The 23782-nt window shown below is 41.6% G+C and overlaps 1 protein-coding gene across 1 annotated transcript in view; it reads right to left on the bottom strand.

The window, feature by feature from the left end:
- Positions 1 to 23782, bottom strand: part of Colec12 (collectin subfamily member 12) — a 207586-nt gene that overhangs the window by 24027 nt on the left and 159777 nt on the right. The window contains exon 3 of the mRNA XM_050148832.1: positions 5730 to 5852. Within this exon, the coding sequence (XP_050004789.1) occupies positions 5730 to 5852 (123 nt within the window). The remainder of the gene's footprint in view (positions 1 to 5729; positions 5853 to 23782) is intronic.

Here is a 23782-nt window from a genome sequence, read left to right as displayed (position 1 = left end):
GCATGGCAAAGTGTCAGTCATTCAGCCTCATGCTCACAGGTGGCAGAGCTGTGGCTTCAGCTACTATCCAGCGTAATACCCATCACTAGTCTGGAAAAAAATTTCAAAGTAGAGTTTTTCTATTGAGTGTCTATTACCTCACATGATTATAAAGTTGACAAACTATGGTAAGTTAAGGACCATCTGCAGCTATATCCAGTACTTAGTTTAGCATGTAGTACTTAATTAATAGTTATTGTGCCATTTATTTAAATAAGTGAGAATTTGCTAAGGTCTAGGAAATCTAGCTGAGCTAGACTGTAGAGGCCAACATACAAATCAATTAACCCGGGAGCCCCCAGTATGACATTTTATTGAATTATTATTGTTAAAACTGCCACACAGGAGCTGGAGAGATGACTCAGGGCTTACAATTGAGTACTCCTGCAGAGAACCAGAATTCAGATCCCAGCACCCATGTTAAGTGGCTCAAACTGCCTGTTCTAACTTCGGCTCCAGGAGATCTGACACCCTCTTGTGGTCTCCAAGAGAACTGCACAAATGTGCACATATCCAGCCATATAATTTAAAAACAAAAAACAAACTACTATGTGGACACAGAGGTCCAATTCTATCTTTAGTTTGGGATTGTGTGATAGGCATACATGCTACTGAATCCCCCCAAATCTTGTAGAACAAAATACATTTTATCAAAGCTAAATTTTAAAAAAAATGTAGTAACTGAGCTTAGACTCAGTTCTGACTGTCAGATAAAAACATATGCCTCATTCTGTCCTCAAACCACACAGGATCTCAAGCCCTGCCTCCTTCCTGGAAGCCAAAGAAATCTGAAATATGCGGACAGGCGGTCATTTCCAGCCCGAATTTCCCTTCATTTTAGTTTATAAAAACACAGAACTATTGGGGACAGATAATTCAAGTGTACTTAGGATAAAGGGAATAATACTTTAACGAAGGAGGAGGAGAAAGAAACTGTTAGTTTGTTTTCAATAAGGAAAGGGAATGATGTGTGCTGCCCACAAGTGTTCGAGAACTAGCCCCGTGTGTGTGCGTGCGTGTGCGTGTGTGTGTGTGTGTGTGTGTGTGTCTGCGTCTAAAAATAGCACCCTGGTATAAAGCAGCAAGTTGTAAGACTGCAAGGCTGGCAAAACGTGTTCACAGAAACTAGAGGCTGACAGGGACTCAGAGACAGCACTACACTAGCACACACCATCTCTTCAGGTTTCTCCTAATTTATAGCACAAATTTTCAACCAGAAGCATAATGGCTGAGCTTCCGGTCTCATTCTAGAAATTCCAAGTCTACACAGATCATTGTACAATGAAAACGAGGCAGCACAGAAGGGCCATCAACATTCCGGGCGTTCATGGGGCCCCTCATCCTTTTTCAGATAACACCACTCTGCAAGTGCTCACACCCCAGAAACACTCACTTCCTGAGGTCTACCACAGCACACTAAGCTTTGCCTCTTACTTGAGTCTAAGACAGTAACAACAGCCTCTCAGTTTTTATGGTATGAGTAAGAAACTTCTAGTTGTGTATGTGTACTGTACCGTCACTGCAGTCAGTTCCTCCTCCCTCCTGTTTTACAGATTAGAAAATTGAATTGTAGAGATATTCGAGAATAACCCAGAATCACGCAGCTTGTAAGAGAAGAAATGAGACTTCAGAGGATAGGAGATGGAACTCTAAAATCCGTGTCTTCTTCAACTCCACACAGATTTTTTTTTTTTAATATTTCTTCCTTTAGTCTGATTTCCTCTAATTAAGGAAAATCCATAAAGGAAAGCAATCTTCATTCTATTTTTAATTATCACAACAGATGTTTATTATGCATCTGTCATAATATAAATATTAAAGATAAAGAGACAGGCCTTGGCCTCTCCTGGAGGGCGGGCTCCCACCTGTTGTTGAAAAATGCAGGAACAGAAATCAACATCAACAGTTCCTAGGAATTCTAGGATCAGCAACTACACAGCCTTGGAACCTATCAAAGACATTTCTACCATTAACACTACCTCAGGATTTATGACTGAGCAACACAAAGTCAGGAGGGCAGCACCCCAAGTTCTAAGGGGCTCTACAGTGTGGTTTGAGGTATTACCACACCCCTAGTTGTCCTCACAATGCTGGCAAACTTTAGCAGTCATGTATCAGACAAACCAAGGTCCAGAACCCCGAGGGACTGGAGACTTTCTGACTCAGATTTGTGCCTTTTGTCATTCTAAGCATCTTAAGAGCCTGCTGGGCAGAGCAATGGGATAGTATTTCATGAGAAGGGAATGTTCTGGAAGGAACATGACTAACTGAAGAATTTAAGAGATGATTTAATCCCAGCATTTGGGAGACAGAGACAGGCAGACTTCTGTGAGTTCGAGGTCAGTCTGGTCTACAGAGTGTGTTCTAAGAGCTGCTACACAGAGAAACCCTGTCTTGAAAAACCATAGTGAGAGGGGGTTGGGGAGGATGCCTTTCATGTAAGCTTATGATTAATGATATAGAGTCTAGGGTAAAGGATGTACCAAGTTGCAACTGTTCAAAAACATGTTTCCGCAACATAACCAACATGTTTCACGTCTGAGTGACTAAGCCATCCTCCAGTTTGCTCAGCAAATTCTCTAGCTGAGTCTTCAAAAGATTCTAACATGTAGCTATGAAAATAACATAAAAAGAGAACCGAAGAACAATTTTGAGGAAAACAGTGTAAACACAGCCTTTGCCAGTCCTGCTAAGAGAGTTTCGTTTCCTTTCATGTGTCCGGAAACACTCCTGGACTACTTTTACTGCATATTTCTTCCTTTATTGAATGGAGAAGTGCTTTACTAGACACCAAAGAGGGGTCTGTGAGGAGAGAACTGGGGTTTATCTTTCTGCCTCCTACAACATTGTGTTCTTCAGAATCTTATCAGCAAGAAAGAGGAGTCAGACACATGAAGAGAAAGTACATCTGGAAAATGTTAACTTTGAGTTCTTTAAGGCTGGCTTTGGTGACTAGAAGTGTATATTGTATCATCTTCTTTAGTCAGCAGAAGCCAAAGGAATGGAGGCACTGAAGGAGGGAAAAGAGTGGCAATGTCACTTTACTCCCCAGATCTCTTCTCCCTTCACCCTGGAATGCTAGGTTTCTGGGTAGTGCTCTGAGGAACAACAATCCCCTACAAAGAGACTGGCTCAGAGGTTCCTTGGCGTCTGTTCTTTACCTTCAGAGAAGCCAGTTCCTAACCATCATCTGACCATTCATCCAGCTACCCACTCATGTAGCTAACTTTCCTGGGTGTCTAATAAAGAAGCCCTGAGTTTTAGGTACTAGTGAGAGATTTCATAAATAAAAGGCAGCTTTAGTAGAATCCTGTAGTTGGTGTTAACCCACATAAGCCAGACAGACTAGCCATAATGATATGATTTAATGGAACCTAAAGTGGAGAAAGTTCATTGTGGGAACAAACACTGTGGGAGGCTCCACTCAGGGGCTTTTGGTGAGACATGTATCAGAGACATAAGCAGCAAAGTAGTCATTTAGGTACAACACAGTCCTGGGACCACAGATCAGTGATCAAGCGCATGGATATGCTGGAGCTATTCCAATGTGGTACGGAGATGGAGTGAGACGACAGTTGGACTCTTGGCTTTCTGTGTAATTCCAAAGCCATAAATCTTATCCTTTCCAGCAGAGGTAAAATTCACAAAGTGTACCCACGAACCCCCTCTGCTCTCACTTCTAGCAGTGAATTTTAATTCCCATGCTATCAGTCTGTACTGAGCCCTGACATTCCTTAGTGAATGACTGTTTTTGATCATCTTCAGCACAGTAGGAAAAGTCATGGTCCAGGAAAAAAGGGGGCAGTTTGAATGACTGGGACATAAAACACACCGTTAGGTTCTGACCCTGCTCCTCTGTCCAGCCGTCATGATTCAGCAGTCTTTTTAAACCGCAGCCTCTGTTCCTTCATGATGAAATAAATTCATCATAAATGGATAAAGTGACCAGGCAAATTCCTAAATTCTCATCGCCCCAACTCATCAATCAATATACTCTGTATGATAACTTTTGTTTTCCATAGAGATGAATAAAAATACAGTAAGCAATCAAGGAAAAGTGAGTAGGGAGACACTGTAGCTTGGGTCCAAACTGACATCTTTGCTCATCCCAACTAATCTGAAGAATGGCATGGTGGTTACTGCCTTACAAAATCAACCTCCAGAAGTGATGGTTTACATCTGGGCTATAGCACTAAAGGGGATGAGACTAACACAACACCTAGTGGCAGACACTTACTGGGCATTCATAATTGTATTAAAAAATAGGTATGATCATGATAACTTGGACTGATTCCTAAGTCAATTCTAATTCAGAAGCACTGAATTCAACCGGGCCCTCTCAGAAGCCACAGTGAGGGTGCTGGGGGATTTACAGTGGAAGGGAACTCGCTCCCTGATTTTATCTTTCCTAAACTGGCACCACAAGTTAAGGACAAGGACAGTTGGTGCAGTAATTCTTCTGGGTTAATCTGTCAGTTCTGAGGTCTGTCAACAGTTGAGGAGACCGTTAAGACAATGGTTGTAAGGTGTGACCCTCACTTGCTTCTGTGCTACAATCAGATACCATGTCTGTCTCATGTTATTGTGACAGGCCAGGCTTCTATGTTTGCCTTCCATACAAGGGTTTATGCAGTTTGTGTTTCTTAGTTATGACTCCTTCTACCCATGATCTCAGAAAGGATCACGGCAGCAGCGGTGTGTGGTATGTGGGTGTGTTGGGACCTAGTTTAGTAGGTCTGGAAGATTTGGAGGAAAATCTCCTCTACCTTAATCAGACATAGTAGGCCTAACAGTTTATTAAGTTGCTTATAAGTTTAATTTCTATGGGGGTAATTGTTTTGTTTTCTTTACTGAAGTAAACATGCTTTAGAGAAGAAAAAAAGTGCATCAGTTGGTCAATCCCTGGGGGATGAGTCAAGTCCCTGTATAGCCTGTGTGTTGCTTATTCTCCTCTGTCAGCAGCACTTTCCCGGGCTTCTTAGAGACAAAGAAGATGAAAAAGAAGAAAGAAGAAAGAAGAAAGAAGGAAGAAGGAAGAAGAAGAAGAAGAAGAAGAAGAAGAAGAAGAAGAAGAAGAAGAAGAAGAAGAAGAAGGAAAAGGAAATTGCTGGAAAAAAGCAACATGGAAAAAAGAAAAAAATCTTCCTAACCTAGAAAGGGCTGTCATGATTATGAAGTGAATCAAAACTGTCCCATCCATAGCTAATATCTCAGGACACAAAAATGGAATTCATCATGTTAGTGAGTTTTACACAGGAGTATCATAAATATAATTCAACAGTCCTTCCCAGGTTTTAGGTCCTTGGATTTAACCAACCTCACAATGGAAATACTTGGGGAAAATGTATTTGTATTGAACATATACAAATTATTTTTGGCATTATTCTCTATGTAATGAGGTGTAGCAACCATCCACATAGCATTTATATTATATTGGGTATTATAAGTCATCTAGCAGTGACATAAAATATATGGGAGAATGTATACATACTAACAATGGAAGCCCTGAACTAAAGGGAAGACAGCATTAAAAGATTTTGAGATCCTTTGAGGGGACAAATGACCTAAAATTAACTCTCCATGGATACGAGGGCCAGCTGTACTTCTTACTTCCAAAGGTGATGTTTTTAGCATTTAAATTTCAAATCCCTTTGCTATTTGGAAAGGAAACAGAAAGAGTGCATACTTACCTTTATATCCCAAAATGGCTACTGTGATGGTTAGCAAGGCACACAAAATGTATAATAATATGATTGAAAACTTCAGTGCCCAGTTATTTTTACATTTGGTACACTGTGTTCCTTCTTGAATACCTGTAAGACAAGTCAGATAAAAAAACATCATTTCAAACAGTATCTTCGCTAAAGCACATCTTAGTTACTATTCCTGATGCTGCAAGTGTGAGCCCTGACAAAAAGAAAGCTAGAGAAGAAAAGGTCTCTTCTGACTGGCAGCTCCGGGCTACAGTCCATGGCAAGACAGCCAGCCCCAGAGGTTGTCCCACTGCGCCCAGTCAGCTCATTTTCTCCTCTTCTCACACTCCAGGACTTTCAGGATGGATATTCCCATTCAATGAACGTAATCAACATAATCCCCCTATGTGGGGCTAAAAGACCTCTCACTAGATATTCCAGGAAGCTTGTCTCTGAGATGACTCCAGATTCTGTCAACTTGACAACACTAGCCAGGACAATGAGTTTGGATTTAAATAACATAAATAAGAAGAGTTTATCACATGCCTTCCTATACCATGAACATATTTTCAAATTAAACAAACTCTCCACTGCAGCAATACAAGCCCATCCAATATTATATCATATTGTCATAGTTACACCCAATACGATTTTAAAATAACACACAACTTCAAATCACACTCCACTATGATAATCAACCAGTTTTTCTTTTTATTTATTCTTTTTTTATATAATAGATTCCAACTACAGCCTCCACTTCCTCCAATCCTCCTAGCTCGCCCCCCCCCCCCATGCTCCCAACTGGATCCACTGCTCCTCCATTTCCCTTCAGAAAATAGCAGCCTCCCAGAGATAGCAACTGAACATAGTCTAACAAGTTACAATAAGACTAGACTAGACAAACCCTCATATTAAGGCTGGATGAGGCAACTCAGCAGTAGGAAAAGAGTCCCAAGAACAGGTAAAAGAGTCAGAGGTACCCCTACTCCCACAAACACTCAAGCTAAACAATTACAGCATGCACACAGAGGTCCTGGTGCAGACACAGAGAGACTCAGACTCTGTGAGCCCCTAAGAGCCTTGCTTAGTTGATTCTGTGGGTCATGTTCTCCTGGTATCCTTGACCCCTCTAGCTCCTACAATCCTTCCTCTCCCTCTTCTGCGGGGTGCCCCAAGTTCCGCCTTATGTTTGGGTGTGGGTCTCTGCATCTGCTTCCATCAGCTGCAGGGAGAAACCTCTCTGATGATGGATAATCAACTATTTTAAAAATTACATTTGTTTACTTACTTGTATTTGTGTCTCAGTGCTGTCTCATGTCTACTGCTGCCCTAGCGACTGGATCCCCAACTTAACTAAGTACTACTATACAAACTACTCAGGTGGTTAAACTAAAAATCTCCACAGTGTGCCTCTACTAATTCTTCAATATATGAGTCCCTGCTGATCTTCCTGTAGGGTATTTTCACTACCATCTTTATTTATCACCTAGCTTCCCGATGTTCACTGGCTTCCAACACAGTACAAAATTCTGAGCTGAGTCCTTTATGGGTAGGTAGCATCTGGAATCCATAGAACAAGCTACAAGGAGGTACAGTAGTGACAGTGTATGTGCCATCTGACACATACCACAGCCAGGATTCTGACTTGAGTTGGCCTCTGCAAGGTACCATCTCTGCACTACACCATGATCTCTGCTCTGCTCATTCTTTCCATTTTCACTGCTACTGTCTTAGTGTGAGATCTTTACCCTCCATTCCCACTGGAATCCAGCCTCACCCTCTACTAAAATATTGCTGTCTGCATATATTTGCCAAGAAGGAAAAGACAAAAACAATTTTAATGCCCTACCCTTAACTAAAAGATGAACAAACAAATGAAGACAAACATATACAAATTCCAGCACAAAGTCTCTATGATCTGATGGTTTAAGATAAAATTGGGCTATTGCGATGGCTCAGCAAGTAAAGGCACCTGCAGATGGACCTGATTTTGACCCAGGGACCACATGGCAGGAGATCCTACTGTGACTATTACAGCAGTCCTCTGACCTCCACCTGTGCATATGCATGTGTGCATGAACACACACATGTACACATGCACACAAGTACACACACACATACACACAAATAAACTGAAATTACTTAAAATAAAACAAAGCCTCTTGCATTCAGAAAATGTGAAAGTACTATTAAAATCAGGAGAGAAAGAATTATAAGTAGATCTCCAAGCATGTCCCATTCCATGTTGAGGAAGAAACATTGCTTTGGTGGCAACTGTAACACCAAATGTTACAGGGGATCTCTGAAAAAAGACTGGATGCAACTGAGCTGCTAGGGGTGCTATTGAGTTTGGGGGCTTGAGGTGTCTAAGGCTCTTCACACTTCTCCAGAACCTTAGAAGAACCTTGGGAGATTTGGTCGGGGAGAGTGTGATGGACAGTGGAATCTGGGAGCTTAAGGGGAGCACAGAGGTCATTTGGCCAAGTGTCACTTTGTTATTGATAGGGAAACAAAGGCCAGCAAGGTGAAGCAAGATCAGAAGATGCATGCCCACCCAGACACTACCACAGGCACCTGTCCCTCCTGTCCTTCTCTGTCTGTATGCATTCTGTAGCACTGTGTTGTCACTGGGCATCTTTGCATGTGGGATACATGAAGATCTGCTCCAAGACAGCTGCCACAGGTCCACATTCCAAAGAGCAGGGGCACTTCCTGGCAGTGTGCACTTCTCATTGCTGACTATCAGCGTTAATCAACAGCAGATGGCACTGCCTGGCCTTTCCACTCGACACATTCTCTAGCTTGTTTTTTCTCTCCCTCAGGTGTCTTATTTTTAATAAGAATTCTGCTTTATCTTTCCTTCTTTGCCCTTCCCTGGGATGACATCTGGCTAAACATATAGATGCCTACTACAAAGAGGCCCTGCTGGCTCCTGGAGCTAGGGGACCCCCTTCCTCCTTGAACCTAGATAACCACAAAAAAACCTAAACATTTGAGAGAGATATCCCCCTGTTAACAGCCTTTGTAGTGTTTGTTTACTTAGCATTACTTTCAAGAGACTAGGGACTTTGTTCCCATGGGAGCTGGGAGAAGCGCAAGAAGAGCAAGGGGAATCAATCTACAGAATGCTGTGCATCAGAGATTTCAGTTCAGAAAGTGGAGCAAAGTTGGCCTGTAACACTAAGAAATCTAACTTCTTGAAAAACCTGGCTCAAACAGCACATTTATGATGCAGTTGCCCACAGGCAAAGGCCCTTCAGGGTCCATGCTTTCCCATTGGCTAGCTTCTTGAACTACCACCCACTGTAGTCCATTATTGGCTCATGATTTAAATGCATTTTGCTGTGTTCAAGTTTTTATTATTCAAAAACCTTTGAGGCCCCATGAAGCCAGAATCAGTCTGGTAAACTTGAATAGCCTACCAAAGTTAAGAATAGACTGACCACACTCAAAAGTTCTCTCTGTTGCCCTGTTTCCCATAACACATATTTCAAGTAAGAATTGGATGGGCTGGGGGTGGTTAGCTGGTTGTAGGAATAACTGACATGCCCCAAGAAAGCCAGTACAAAGGGCCAGAGGAATTCATCAGTAAAGAGAATTCCTTTTGGCTGTGGTTCTCCATAAAGAGCCCTCCCACGTTTTGTGGTCCAGGCTCCAAACCAATCTGTTTTTCCAAACTTTTTTGGAAGTGTGTGTGTGGGGGATGCCCATTCCCTTTACTATTGTGTTTGATTGTCATGTATATCACCAAATATAGGCTTGTCCATTAAGAGGGACACACACTGATTGAGCATCTTCCACAGTAGGTGCGTGTTGGCACCATGGGTGTAGTGGATCATTCTGGGCCATCTTAAACACCTCAAGTGTCTATTGCTGGGCAGTGTTATCATTAAGACCATGTGCATCACATAGCTGGTAGATTGCAAAATCTCAAAGACATCAGTTTTGATCTGAGATTTGAAGTGACCCTTTCACATGGTTTCTGTGGCATATATTCCCATAAGCCCAGGAGAATGACTTGGCTCTAACAGTAAAATTTATGAGTCAAATAAATACCTATACATACTTATAATTGTCCTCCATAGCAACAAAACAAAGTTAACATTCTGGCTAGCTACTGCTATGAAATCACAAAAGGTTACATACCCTATGCTTTCATCCCATAAATAATTAGCTTGCCCTTATTACACAAGCCATTTAGTATGTGGTACAATATGGATTTTGTTAGTATAATTCTTTTTATTACTAAGTGATTTATTTTAATAAATATGAATTCTAGTGCTGGACACCTTAGCATGCCAAGATTCCTAAGTGACATGAGGAATCACAAAAATGGGACAAGAATTTGTAGTGCAGTTACTTTCTGTATAAACAAGTTCTCAGCAATTCTATTCATGAAAGTATAACTAGATAGGAACAAAGAAAGATTTAGAAAATAGTTTTATGAGTAAACCATTTCACATTCATTGTGAATTTACTGTAATAGTCTATGCATTTACCAATAATATAGTTTTTATTTTTTCATATATACATAAAAGAAGGACAGTGGTTCTAGTTTGGATTTAATTTTTTTATTTTTTTAAATAATCTTTTATCATTTTACATACCAATCCCAGTTCCCTCTCCCTTTCCTTCTCCCACTCCCTCCACCTCCCACCTATCCCATTCCTCATCCACTCCTCAGAGAGGGTGATACTTCCCATGGGGAGTCAACAAAGTCTGGCACATCACTTTGAGGCAAGATTAAGGCCCTCTTACATGTATATATATATATATTGAGCAAGGTATGCCTCCAAAGAAAATGGACTCCAAAAAGCCAGTTCAAGCACCAGAGATAAATCCTGGTCCCATAGCCAGTTGGCTCCATAGACTGCCCCCAGCCATATAACTGTCACCCACATTCAGAGGGCCTAATTTGATCCTAAGCAGATTTCCCCACTATCAGTACAGAGTCATTGAGCTACAAGGAGCTCAGGTCAGCTGTTTCTGTGAGTATCCCTATCATGGTCTTGACCCCTTTGCTCATATTATTGCTCTTCCCTCTCTTTAACTGGACTCTGGGAGTTTGGTCCAGTTCTAGCTGTGGATCTCTGCATCTGCTTCTATCAGTTGCTGGATGAAGGTTCTATGATGACAATTAAGGTAGTCATCAACCTGATTACAGGGGAAAGCCAGTTCGGGTACCCTCTCCACTATTGTTAGGGACTTAGCTGGGATCATCCTTGTTCCCAAGAATTTCGCTAGTACCAGATTTCTTGCTAGCCCCATAATGGTTCTCTGAATCAGAATATTTCTTTCCATGCGCTTTCTCTCTCTGTCCTTTCCCCATCTTGACCACCCCATTCTCCCATGCTCTCTTCCCCCCATTATGATATAGATATGAATAATTTGCATTGGTATGGATCTTGGTTTATTGATACAAATTTAAGGTCAATTTTGTTACATGTTTATGTATTTCTGATCTTGATTAAGTTATTGTGATTGTAGTTCATTTAAAAATGTCATGTATAATTAAAAAATATAGGTTAATAGATAATCATATATAATAGTCAAGCTTGCAGTCATGTTAGTTAGATTTTCTAGATGTATACAGATATATTTCAGCTAAATAGGTATTCTTCAAATCTCAGAGACCTTCAGAATATGGCATTTAAAATGTTTAAGAACTTAAGACTTTTCATGACAGTGAGATATGCAACATGGAGGGTGCTGTTTGTTGTTGGGTTTTTGTCCCATCAGACCCCCCAGCTGTTTAGTCCCAGAGAAAAATCACACATAGGTCTCCATAAATTATAAGCTGATTGGCCCATTAGCTCTAGCCTCTCACTGGCTAACTCTCACATCTTGATTAACCCATTTTTCTGGTCTATGTTAGCCATGTGGCTCAGTACCTTTTTTCAGTGGGGCAGATCATATCCTGCTACTTCGGTGGTCTGGGCAGGAGTGGGAGGAATCAACTTCCTCCTTCCCAGAATTCTCCTGTTCTCATTACATCATTTCTACTTCCTGTCTGGTTTTCCCGCCTATATTTCCTGCCTGGCCAATCAGTGTTTATTTGAAACATGATTGACAGATTGCAGACAATTCTCCTGCACCAGAGACACATCTCCTGGAAGCACAAGCTACTTCAAGAAAAAGATGGGCATCAAAGAGATTCCTTATGGAGTTGATTAGTCATTTGGACAAAAACCTGCTCTTTCCTGGACTGCTTTACTAGACATGCAGGACATGCAGAGAAATGACTGCTGAACTTGCATAAAGGTGAGATGATCCTTTGGGGCTCCTGCTTCATGAATGAGTCTGTCATTTCTAGAGTTTTGGAAGTTGCTTACAATGTACTTCTTGTTACTTAGGTAATATTATATCCTTCTGGAGTCTTTGATGGAATTGAAGGATTTATAGTTTTCTTTAGTTATAATAAAAGATAAAGTAAATATAAATATTGTAACTGTAATTCTTGCTAGAATTTTACTATATTAAAGCTTTCCTTTTGTTTAAACAGCAAAGGGGAAATGATGTAGGAGGTCCTTCTTTCTTTGTACTGCTTTCATTAGTTAATGAAACTGCTTTGGGCCTGTTGATAGGGCAGAACTTAGGTAGGCAGGGAAGGCAGAACTGAATTTTGGGAGGAAGAAAGCAGGGTAAGAGATGCCATGGACCTGCTGCCAGAAATAGACATGTTGAAACTTGGCTGGTAGTCCATGACCTCGTGGTGATACACAGTTTAATGAAAATGGGTTAATTTAATATGTAAACATTAGCCAATAAAAAGTTAGAGCTAATGGCCAAGCAGTGATTTAATTAATACAATTTCTGTGTGATTATTTCAGGGCTAAGCTAGCTGGGTGGCCAGAACAAACAAGCGGGCCCTTCTCCTACACCCTTATGCTCTTGTACACTGTAAAGATTTGTCACTCATATTGGTTTAATAAAACATTGACTGGCCAGTAGCCAAGTAGGAAGTATAGGTGGGGAGACCAGACTAGGAGAATTCTGGGAAGAGGAAAGGCAGAAATGTAGTTATCAGCTAGATGCAGAGAAAGAAAAATTAGAATGCCTTACTGAGAAAAGGTATCAAGCCACATGGCTAAAAATGGACAAGAATTATGGGTTAATTTAAATTGTAAGAGCTAGTTAATAATAAGCCTGAGCTAATAGGTCAAACAATTTATAATTAATTTAAGCCTCTGTGTATTTCTTTGGGACTGAAGAGCTGAGGGACCAGGTGTAAACTTCTGTCTACAAATGACACCCAAACATTTGGCAAGAATTTCCATATAAAGTCTGAGAAAGCTTTTTAAAGGGGGGGAGGGAATTCTAGACAGACACGAACAGAGTCAAGCTCAGCTTCTTGGTAACTGCCTTACTTCCATAGGCTCTATTTACTGATGGCGAGCAGAAGCATGACTCCTTTCAGAGAGGCTTCTTGACTCAGCATTAGCAGCAAAAACCTTGCAGATCTTTTAAGAGAACCTGCCACCAAACACTTAAATACCAGTACCTCCACTATGAAGCTAGACTTTCAAAAAGTTAAGGAATGGGGTGGAGCCAGTTGCCAAAGCTGCAGTTTTAATCCTAGTCATGTCTCTTAGCAGATTAAAGACTCTTGTGGTCAGAAAAAGATAGAGATATACAATAAAGATAATTCAGACAGAAAAAAAAACATTATCTATCAACAGTTTACAGTGTATTTAAAAATATACTTAGGCTTGGGACAGAAAGAAAAGGAAGAGAAAGTCTTTAAAAAAGAAAAAGAAATAGAGTAGCCAGGAGTAGTGGTGCACACCTTTAATCCTAGCATTTGGGAAGCACAGGCAGATATATCTCTATAAGTTTGAGGCCATCCTGGTCTACAGAGTGAGATCCAGGACAGCCAAAGCTATACAGAGAAACCCTGTCTCAAGAAAAAAAGAAAAAAAATTTAAAAGAAACAGAGTAAAAAAAAAAAGCCATATCAAGATAGAAAATACACAGAGAATCTGGATACTGTATGTTATTGTGTTGTTTTTGAGGAAGACAACTGAAGAAGGAGGTACAGTATTTTTAATTTTGATTATAAATACTGCTGGATTAATTCAATCTATATATTGTGAAAACATTTGGACTTCATAATTTAAGTCAAAAGATATGTTACTTTGGAGAAGAGGTTTGGCTGTTGTTTCCATGGGAAATGAGAGGCTATGGATTCATTCTTGGTTAAGAAAAATAAGTTTTGATCAAGCAAGACCCCCTGAAAAATCTTCAGTGGGAACAGATGGCCCAATGATCCATTTCAGAGCACCTCTTTTGTAGTTTCTTCTGATTTCTGCATCCAAAACAACTTCAATGCTGCTGGTTAAGATTGTCAAGCCTCACAAAATACTCCAGTCAGGATTTGACCATAATTCTAATATTTCTTTGGGTCCCCATAAGATTACCAGTGCTCCCAATCAGCAGGAAGTAGCCTAGAAAACCACACCCACATTCCCAGAAAATGGATTATGGGTATTTGTCTTTGTTTAGTGTGTTGGTTACAAGTTGTTATGGATAGTGGTAAGAAAAAAGCTAAACAAAGGAGATTAGATGCAGGGGTTTTGTTTTTAAAAGAAAGGAGAAGAAATGCTGTGGGACAATGCTCTTGTACACTGTAAAGATTTGTCACTCATATTGGTTTAATAAAATGCTGATTGGCCAGTAGCCAGGCAGGAAATATAGGCGGGGCGATCAGACTAGGAGAATTCTGGGAAGAGGAAAGGCAGAGATGCAGTCATCAGCCAAATGCAGAGGAAGCAAGATGAGAATGCCTTACTGAGGAAAGGTACCAATCCACGTGGCTAAACATGGACAAGAATTATGGGTTAGTTTAAGTTGTAAGAGCTAGTTAATAATAAGCCTGAGCTAATAGGTCAAATAGCTTGTAATTACCATAAGTCTTAGTATGTTTCTTTTGGACTGAACAGCTTCGGGACCAGGTGGGACAGAAACTTCTGTCTATATCCTTTACTTCTCCTTTCCCCCTCCCCTTCTGCCCTACTTTCTCCAAATTTTCTTAGGAGACATCAGGGAAATGCAAATCAAAATGACTGTCAGTCAGTCAGAATGAGTAAGATCATAAACACCAATGACAGCTTATGCTGGAGAGGGTGCAGAGTAAGGGGAATACTCCTCCATTGCTGATGGGAACGTAAACTTGTACAGCCACTTTGGAAACCAGTATGGTGGTTTCTCAGAAAACTGGGAATCAATCTACCTCAAGACCCAGCAATACTACTCTTGGGCATATACCCAAAGGACGCAGACCCATACCACAAGGACATTTGTTCATCTATGTTCATAGCGGCATTATTCATAATAGCCAGAACCTGAAAACATCCTAGATGTCCCTCAACCAAAGAATGGATAAAGGAAATGTGGTACATTTAAACAATGGAGTACATCTCAGTGCTAAAAAACAATGACATCTTGAAATTTGCACGCAAATGGATAAAACTAGAAAAAAAAAATCCTGAGTGAGGTAACTTAGAACCAGAAAAGACAAATAATTTGGTATGTACTCACTCATAAGTAAATATTAAATATAAGCAAAAAGCCTACAGTCTACAACACCAGAGAAGAAAGGAAACAAGGAGAACTTTAAGAGAGGTGACATGAATCTCCCTGGAAAAGGGAAATAGACGAGAACTCCAGGCTTTAATTTTTTTAAGAGTAAGTCATATTTGTTTTAAGATTTATAATTTATACCCTGACTTTTTATAAACAATTGCTATAGGCAGAAACCAGATATAATGGTCCTTCTTAGAATATAGAGTGTCTTCCAGAATGTAGTGTCTTAAAACAACACTATTTTTTCTCTTTGTGGTTTTTACATAAATTTATCAGAAGAACTGTCCACAAATGTTTTCAATTCTGAGCAGAAGACTCTGTTGGCTGCAGAAGTCAAACATTGTATCTCTGCCACACACTCCTCTTGTCTGGTTCCTCCATCTTGGCTGCATTCCTGGTTGTTTCATTCAACGGCACAGAATGAGTGGATGACAGAGTCCAGCAGTCCTGACAGCTCTGTTATCTGGCCTACTATGTAGTGTCCTTCTGTGATTAAGCCCTGAATCTTTGCATGAAAAGAACCCAAAACGATTTGGCTCCAGATTGGGCCTTGAGAGTCTGCCACACAAACGAGACAGACATATTCCATGCACATACTTGGATAGAAGCTGCTAGACATTTTTTTTTGGGGGGGGGGCTTGGTGCAGAGTTTGTGACTGTTTCAAACACAAACAGGAACTGCTAAGAATGACTGCTATTTCTGAGGACCCGATGTGCACCAAACTCTCCCTCCTTGTTGCTTACAATTCCTCTAATACCCTACAGAGCAGGAGGACCACCCTCAGTATATACCCTTTAGAAAATTATATGGTCAAACAAGTAGAGTTTCCCAAGTCATGTCACAGAGCTGGGATGTGGGGCCAGCTCTGTCACACATTCTTCAAGCTTATTTATTTCTAGAAAAAATGAAAAAAAAAAAGAGGCAAGATTAAGGATGTCTAACTAGTTAAATTGCAGGGACTGTCAGGTTAAATGTGAATGACAAGCATTCTGTCAGAATAAAGCAGCACAGAACATTTTATGTGTTGAGAGAGAAGCTTTCTCAGACATGAGCAAGAAATTTAGTCCCTATTAACTATGACAGGGCCCAGGCTTCTGCAGGCTGTCATTCTATGTCATATGTTAACATACCTGAGCAGCAAGTGAGGTAATTCCACCCTAAATAAGTGCTCATTGTTCCACAAGAGTGAGGATTGGCTATGGAAGTCTATGTGGCCAAGAATTCTTGTTGATCTCTCATAGAGAATAAGCCCCACTCCAAGGGAAGTGGTAATAAGTGAACAGGGTGACCTGTGGTGGGAGAAGGTAACTCTGTAATTTCAAGGCAAACTATGAGGCATCTAGGGGCCTCCAGAAATTTAGCCTAGAAACCAGACCAACTCAGTTGCCTTAGCATGTTTTCTTTTAAAGATATACTACACTGAAATAGGAATCTCAAAGAACATCCTCCAACTCCTTTATCTATGTCCATAGCATGTGCTGATGGTTCAAGGCTGCAAGAAACAAGCATGCACAATTAGCAGAAAGGTAAAGGGAGGGCTTACAACTGGTGATTAAAAGACAAATTACCTCTAGTCTCTTAATCTGAAAAAAGAAAAAATAAGAACAGGGTACATGCTGTATATCAGGCACCAATGATAAGAATGGAAGAGCCTGGGCTCCCCCAACAATATGATATTCATCTAATATCTGGCTCTGATATTTACCCTTCTCTCCCTAAAGTATCCTTTCTATTTGCCAAATAAATTCCTTCTGAGTTGTCAACTGCCTCCTCGGTGAGTCCCTTCCTAACTCACTGGCATCCAGCGCTGCTGGGTCTGAGCCCTTACCGTCAGTTGCGTGTGCACATCCACACTCATTTGTGTGTCTCTCAAGTGATTTAAATGCCATCTTCAGGACCTCTTCTTTGACAGGAATAGGGACTTAATTCTTTTCTTTAGTATGTTTTTTTTTTTTTTTTCCATTTCTCTGGCCCCTTGCATAGAACGGGACTGCACTGAGTAGGACTGGAGTGAAGACAGAGAAGCAGGGGAAGGAAGATGATTCCTGTCAATCCCACTCCAGGTGAGGCCTGGCAGGGTGACTTCACTGTCCTGTAGGCCAGTGCATGAAAGGCAGCATTCAAACACAGTGAATAACTTAAAACATAAAATTTGCTGTGCATGATGGTACATTTCTGAGGTCCTTGCTACTTTGGAAGCAGAGGAAAGACGATAGAAAGTAGAAAATTCTCCTTTGGTATTGGGAGTTCAAGACCATTCTGAACAACTTAATGAGATCCTGTCTCCAAATGAAAGGTAAAAGAAGGGCTGGGGATATAGCTCAGTAGTAGAGCAATTCGAAAGGCAACATTCAGATACTCTGTGTGCACCAACCCCCCACCCAGCTTGGCTCTGTGGTGGGGTTGGGAAAGGAATGTGAAACAGGCCTGGAGACCCTTCTCAGATAATGTCAATGCGAACATCTCATCGTGACTTCATTTTCTACATTCAGCATTCGGCATTCACAACGCTTAATCTAACGAGGCAGAGAGGGTGACAAGAAAGGCAAGGCCCTCCACTTGCTTCTAGTGTTGTTACTTTAAAAAGTGTCACTTTGGGCAGCTTAAGGACAACAAAATTGTGACAGGGCACACAGCTGAGCAGGATCAACCTGCTAATTATCCCCTAATTATGGGGGATGCAGGTGCTCACATCAAAGCCTGGAGCTGCTCTCTCACACGTACTCTTGCTTTCTTTTCTGGTGTGTGTGTGCGCGCGCACGCGCACGGAGGCCACAGGAAGACATTGAGCATCTTGCTCAGTCCACCTTACTCCTTTCAGACAGTGTCTCACTGATCCTCGACCTCAGCTTCACCTGGCCAGTGAGCTGCTGGAATCCACCTGTGCTGGGGTCACTGGACCAGACAGCCAGGCCTGTCTTTGCATGAACAGCAAATGCTCTTACCCACTGAGCCATTTCTCCAGCCCTACATGTGTTTCTTTGTAGACCAAGAAAAGCAGTATTTTGATGAAAGGGTAGGGGTTCAATATGAATGAAAATACAGTGATCCTGACAGACATTTCTCATTCCTCTAGGAATAGGTTTTTGGTTTCTTTCCTTCAATAGAATGGATGCTTAAAATTGAGAAGAAAGGAGCCAAGACAGAGACAGACGCTATGGCTAGTGTCCAGTCTATCCCGAACTACATATTTTTTGGTTCAGAAACTTAACGGGAAGCTAGTCAGCCAAGTTCAAATACCCAAGTGAGGAAAACTGGCTAAGCAACCTTGGGGAAAGTACAGCTTTGACTCCCACAGGACGGTTGCCCAGTTCAGCCACATAACTGCTATTAAAGCTGAACAAAGGGCAGACAGAGGGAAGAAGTTTTTCATGGGACAGATAATTATGATTTTCAAGATGAAAGAATAAAACTAGAAATTAAACAAAAAGCCACTCAACAGAAACACTAGAAGGCACACAGCCAGTTGTAACAGTGTCAAGTAAATGAGACCAACTTGACTTACTAAATTTTTCACACCAAAGAGATTCTTTCTAATAGTTAAAATTTAGAAATGTGTTGAAAAATGAGATAAATAAAAACATGCTTTTGTATACACATACGTGACTTTCTTCAGTTAGGTGTGTGGCAGGAATTACATACAACCTACTGTTTGTATGTGTTGACATTTCCATGGTCCTGAAATTTACATACATACCTTGAAAATGGCCTCACTGAGTCTGTTTCTACCTTGGAAATGGACATACAACTTATAGGAGTGGTGTGGGAAGTCCTTCTGTCTATGTGTTGCTTTTATTGGTTAGTGAGTAAAGAAACTGCCTTGGCCCATTGACAGGAAAGAACTTAGGTAGGCAGGGAAAACTGGACTAAATTCTTAGAGAAGGAAGGGGGAGAGGGAGAGAGAGGGAGAGGGGGGGGAGAGAGAGAGAGAGAGAGAATGGAACTGTCAGAGTCAGACATGCCAAAACTTTAAGTGAGCCACTGCCAAGTGGTGATACACAGATTAATAGAAATGAATTAAATTAAGATGTAAGAGTTAGCCAATAAGAAGTCAGAGCTAATGGGCCAAGCAGTGATTTAATTAATACAGTATCTGTGTAGTTATTTTTATTCTGGGCGGCCGGGATGAACAAGCGGCCTTGACCTCACTGAGCCTGTTTCTACCTTGGAAATGGACATACAACTTACAAGAGAGCTTTTGATTTCTGGAGAGCTTGTTGTTAAACATTCGCCAGCATATCACTCAGACTAGTGTAACTGACCTATAGTCAAGAATCCCTCTGTTGGGGCTGGGAGCCAGTTCATTATGAGCTCGATCCTCAGAGCCAACATAAAGTGTAAGTCCCAAGTACCGGTCTCTGCCTCCATCTTTGGAGGCCCCGATCTCTGGGCCCACCAAGCCTTGACCCTCCTCGCAGCTTCCAGGTTTCCCCAAGAGTGCAGGAATCCCATTAAACCTGGATATTTTTTAATTTGGCTTGTTGTTATTTGGCTTGATTGGGATTTTTTTTTTGCGTTGGCAGAGAGCTTGCGTTAGGAAAATTCCTAACATAAAAAAGCAAGTTTGATAGTGTGTGCTTGCGATTTCTGTGCTGGTAGGCAGGAGAGGCAGATCCTGGAGTGTGTGGAGAGTCTGACCTGGCCTATTCAGCAAGCTCCGGGCCAGTGAGAGACCCTGTCTCAAAAAGAAAAAAGAAAAAAAGGTAAATTGCACCTTAGAAAGGACACTTGAGGCTGATTCTGGCCTCCACATACATGCATGTACACGTACACACACACACACACACACACACACACCCTCTAAAGAAGTACTTCTTCTAAGGGGTCCTTGACAATAGGATACACGATGTGGCCTTGGCTTAGCAGATGTGGCTTGCCTTAGAGAACTTCCCCAATTACCCAACCCTATACTTGGAAAAGTGACTCAAGCTTAAGTCCTATTGAGGACACCAGTGGTGCTCTTTTTACAAAACAAAAACAGCACATTTTAATCTCCTGCCTTGACACACAGTGCCACAGTCTGAAGAAGAACTAAAATAGAAGGGCTCAGAAATTCCCAGCATTTCCATTCCTAAGCAAGGGTTAAACTTAAGTCTGGACTTTACAGCTCCTGGTACTATGCAATGCTTCTTCCTCTCAGAAGGCAGTTGTGTTAAAGTGAGAGAGCTAGTCAAGACAAACCAGCATGCAGAAATATAACCTATTGGTTGTTCTACAGCTGCCTATCACCTCCATCACCACTGAGGGGAAACAGCACCCAATAGACAACACCTAGCAAAGAACATGCATTACAGTCAGAGGGAAAACCCCACTCCCCACTCTTATGGCAGTGCTTATAAAATTCAATGCTAGTTTACGATGGTCTGCCAAGCCTACTGTGTGATCACGATCACACACTACATTTTAGCTGCAGGACACACAAGTTGAACTTTGTGGCTGTGAGCTTGGTGAAAGGCCTCCTTCCACTTTTACTTACTTCCCAAGAGCACAGCACAGCTGGGCACCAATCATGTAAGAGATGTGTTTCCCAGGCATTGCTGGGAAAGCCAGGCTCAGGGTGGGGGTTTTGTTTAGGAAGCTGCTATATGGGTCCAGAACAGGGTGAAAGGGGCTACAGAGTAGAGACTAAAATGTTTCTTTTGGGAAAAGAGCAGTGTTGTGATTATCTAGACAGGATTTTAGGAAAGGAGAGTTGTGAGAATGAGGATGAGAGACAGGATCACAGAAGCACTGGGATAGTTAGACTAGCTGCACACTTCTTTTCACCTTTTGGTGTTACAAATGCTTGGACAGGTGTACAAGTCTGTGTGCAGACACACAGAGGTCAATGTTGTGTCTCCCTGTCATTCTTCTTATGTATATATGTATGTGTCTGCTTGTCTGTGTACCACATATATGCAGTGCCCACAGAGACCAGAAGAGGGTATTGGATAACTTGGAGATAGTTACAGGTGTTAGCTGACTAACATGGATGCTGGGAACTCACCTCCAGGCTTTTAGAAGATCAGTAAGTTCTCTTAATTACCTGTTTATTATTACTTTGTTTTGCAAGATAGGGCTTTTCCATGTAGCCCTGACTGTTCTGGAACTCACTCTGTAGACCAGGCAGGCCTCGGACTCACAGAGATTCATTTACCTCTGCCTCCTGAGTGTTGGGATTAAAGGCATGTGCCACCACTGCCCTGTTGCACTTTTTTTTTTTTTTTTGAGACAGACTTCTCACTTGGCACTTATCAACGTGGTTGTATTGCTTGGCCAGCAAGCTCCAGGATCTTCTTGTCTCCCTCACTACGGCCCCTTCAGTGCAGACACATGCCATGATGGGTAGCTTTTACGTGGGTTCTGGGGATTGGGATTCAGGTCCTCATCCTTGTGGAGCAAGCATTTTCCTCACTGGGCATTGTCCTATTTAAATCATCTTAAAGAGTTGGCAACCAACAGCAGGAAGAGCAGCCATATTAACCAAATGTGTAGTGTCCCTTCTCACATCTGTCATAATCTGGATCATGTCCCTCTTTCCAGAACCTTCTCATTCTCAGATCCAGAAGGCCCTGAACTATCTGCCACAATGCTGACCGCATCCGCTCAGTGATGTAGGAGTGTCTTCTGTTTTGTGTTGATTTTATTGGTTAAATAAAGAAACTGCCTTGGCCTTTTGATAGGACAGCAGCTTAGATAGGCAGAGTAGACAGAACAGAATGCTGGGAGAAAGAAAGCAGAGTCAGGCAGACGCCATGAAGCTCCGGCCTGAAATGGATGTAGGTTAGACTCTTCCCAGTAAGCCATGACCCCGTGGTGATACACAGATTCCTAGATATGGGTTAAAGCAAGATGTGAGAGTTATCCAAGAAGAGGCTAGATGTAATGGGTCAGGCAGTGTTTAAATGAAATGAATACAGTTTCTGTGTTATTATTTCTGGGGCTAAGCTAGCTGCACGGGAGCCAGGTGGGACGAAAAACAGGCCTACTCGCCTTATCACTACAGCTCAGTTCTTCCATTCCAACCATATCAGCTTCCTTGCTGCACCCTGAACACAGCAGACCAGTGACCATGGGACCCTTGCAGTTATAGGCTCTTTTAGTTCCTATACATCTCCTGTGCAGGTATTATATACAGTTCCTGCCAGCTTTTCCCCCAGGTTTTATTCTGATGAGATATTCTCAGACAGGCATTCCCTGGTTACTCTTTGAAGGCAGCAACCTTATTGCCTATTTTCCATTTCTTCTCCCATGTTAGTTTTCTTCATTGCTCTTACTGCTATTTAACATATTGACTATTTTATCTATTTGTCTCCCTGGCAGCAGCAGGTCTGTGCAGGCAGGGTTCCTGGTATGTGCTCACTTATGTACACCTAGAGAGAGGTTACTGCATGATCAGAAATTCCATCCCATAGGACTGCTAAAAAGATTAAATGAGTTATATATGTAACCCCCAATCCAGGAGAAAAAAAAGCACAGGATATATACTAAGCACTGCCGGACATTTCTTATTCATTTACTTATCTATGTATTAATGTGTATGTGTGTATGCTGGAGGTGGGGGTGCCCATGGAAGTCAGAAGAGAGCTTCAGGAACTGAGGATATAGGTGGTTGTGATCAGCCTAGCATGGGATGGGGTCCTCTGGAAGAGCAGCAAGCTCTCTCAACTACTGATTATTATTTTCAGCTTATAATGTTTCTTATTTTCTTTCAAACTTTGTGTTAAGCCTAATGGTTATTACTACATCCAGTTGATAGATTAGGAGACTGAGGCCCAGAGTAAGTTACCTGAGAGTCCACAGTCAAGGTTGGTAGCACCACAATCCCAGTCCAGATCTGATTCCACGATCTGTGTTCTTATTCTCCTGACATTTTGTTGCAAATCCTGGGATAGGACAGGGGCAAGTTCAGCCAAAGGAGTAGGAGGTGAAGATTAAGGAGCCCAGAATGGAGCTAGCACTTACTTGTAGTCATGCATGAAGTTGAAATGATGGAGGTATTCTGTTTACTTCCTAACTTGTCCAAAAAAATCTGATCAATCCTGCCAATTAAAAAGGTGTTTTCTTGACCCCAGAAAATCTTTGGATTAGAGACGTTTACTTGAAACAGTCATTCCATCATAACAGGAAAGAAGCAGAGCAGGGGTTATTATAACAGCTGCTTTCATGCCCCAAACAAGGTTTGGCTGTTTTTGGCCAGTTGCACTGTCGTAAGAGTTGGCAAGAAGCTGACAGACTGCATGAGTTTCCTTTTAAAAGACGATTTTGCTTCAGAAAAGAAAAGAAAAGAAAAGAAAGAAAGAAAGCAGGCTGTGTTACGTAGCATGCAAACCATAGTTCCTCAGCTGTTCCTCTGTTCTTCTGGGTTGTCTACCTTTATCCAGGTTTCAATTGTGACATGTTTTTGAAGAGCAGAAAGAGGTCTGGAATTTCAAAGACCTCAGTTAGAACCAGAATCACCTTTAGAAGCTGCTTGCACATCCAAACC

This window comes from Alexandromys fortis, unplaced genomic scaffold, assembly GCF_014885135.2.
Source record: "Alexandromys fortis isolate MF-2015 unplaced genomic scaffold, M_Fortis_MF-2015_v1.1 scaffold_4, whole genome shotgun sequence".
In the NCBI taxonomy this organism is placed as follows: domain Eukaryota; kingdom Metazoa; phylum Chordata; class Mammalia; order Rodentia; family Cricetidae; genus Alexandromys; species Alexandromys fortis.
The sequence above is the reverse complement of the archived record's forward strand: the minus strand, read 5'-3'. Positions and strand labels throughout refer to the sequence as shown.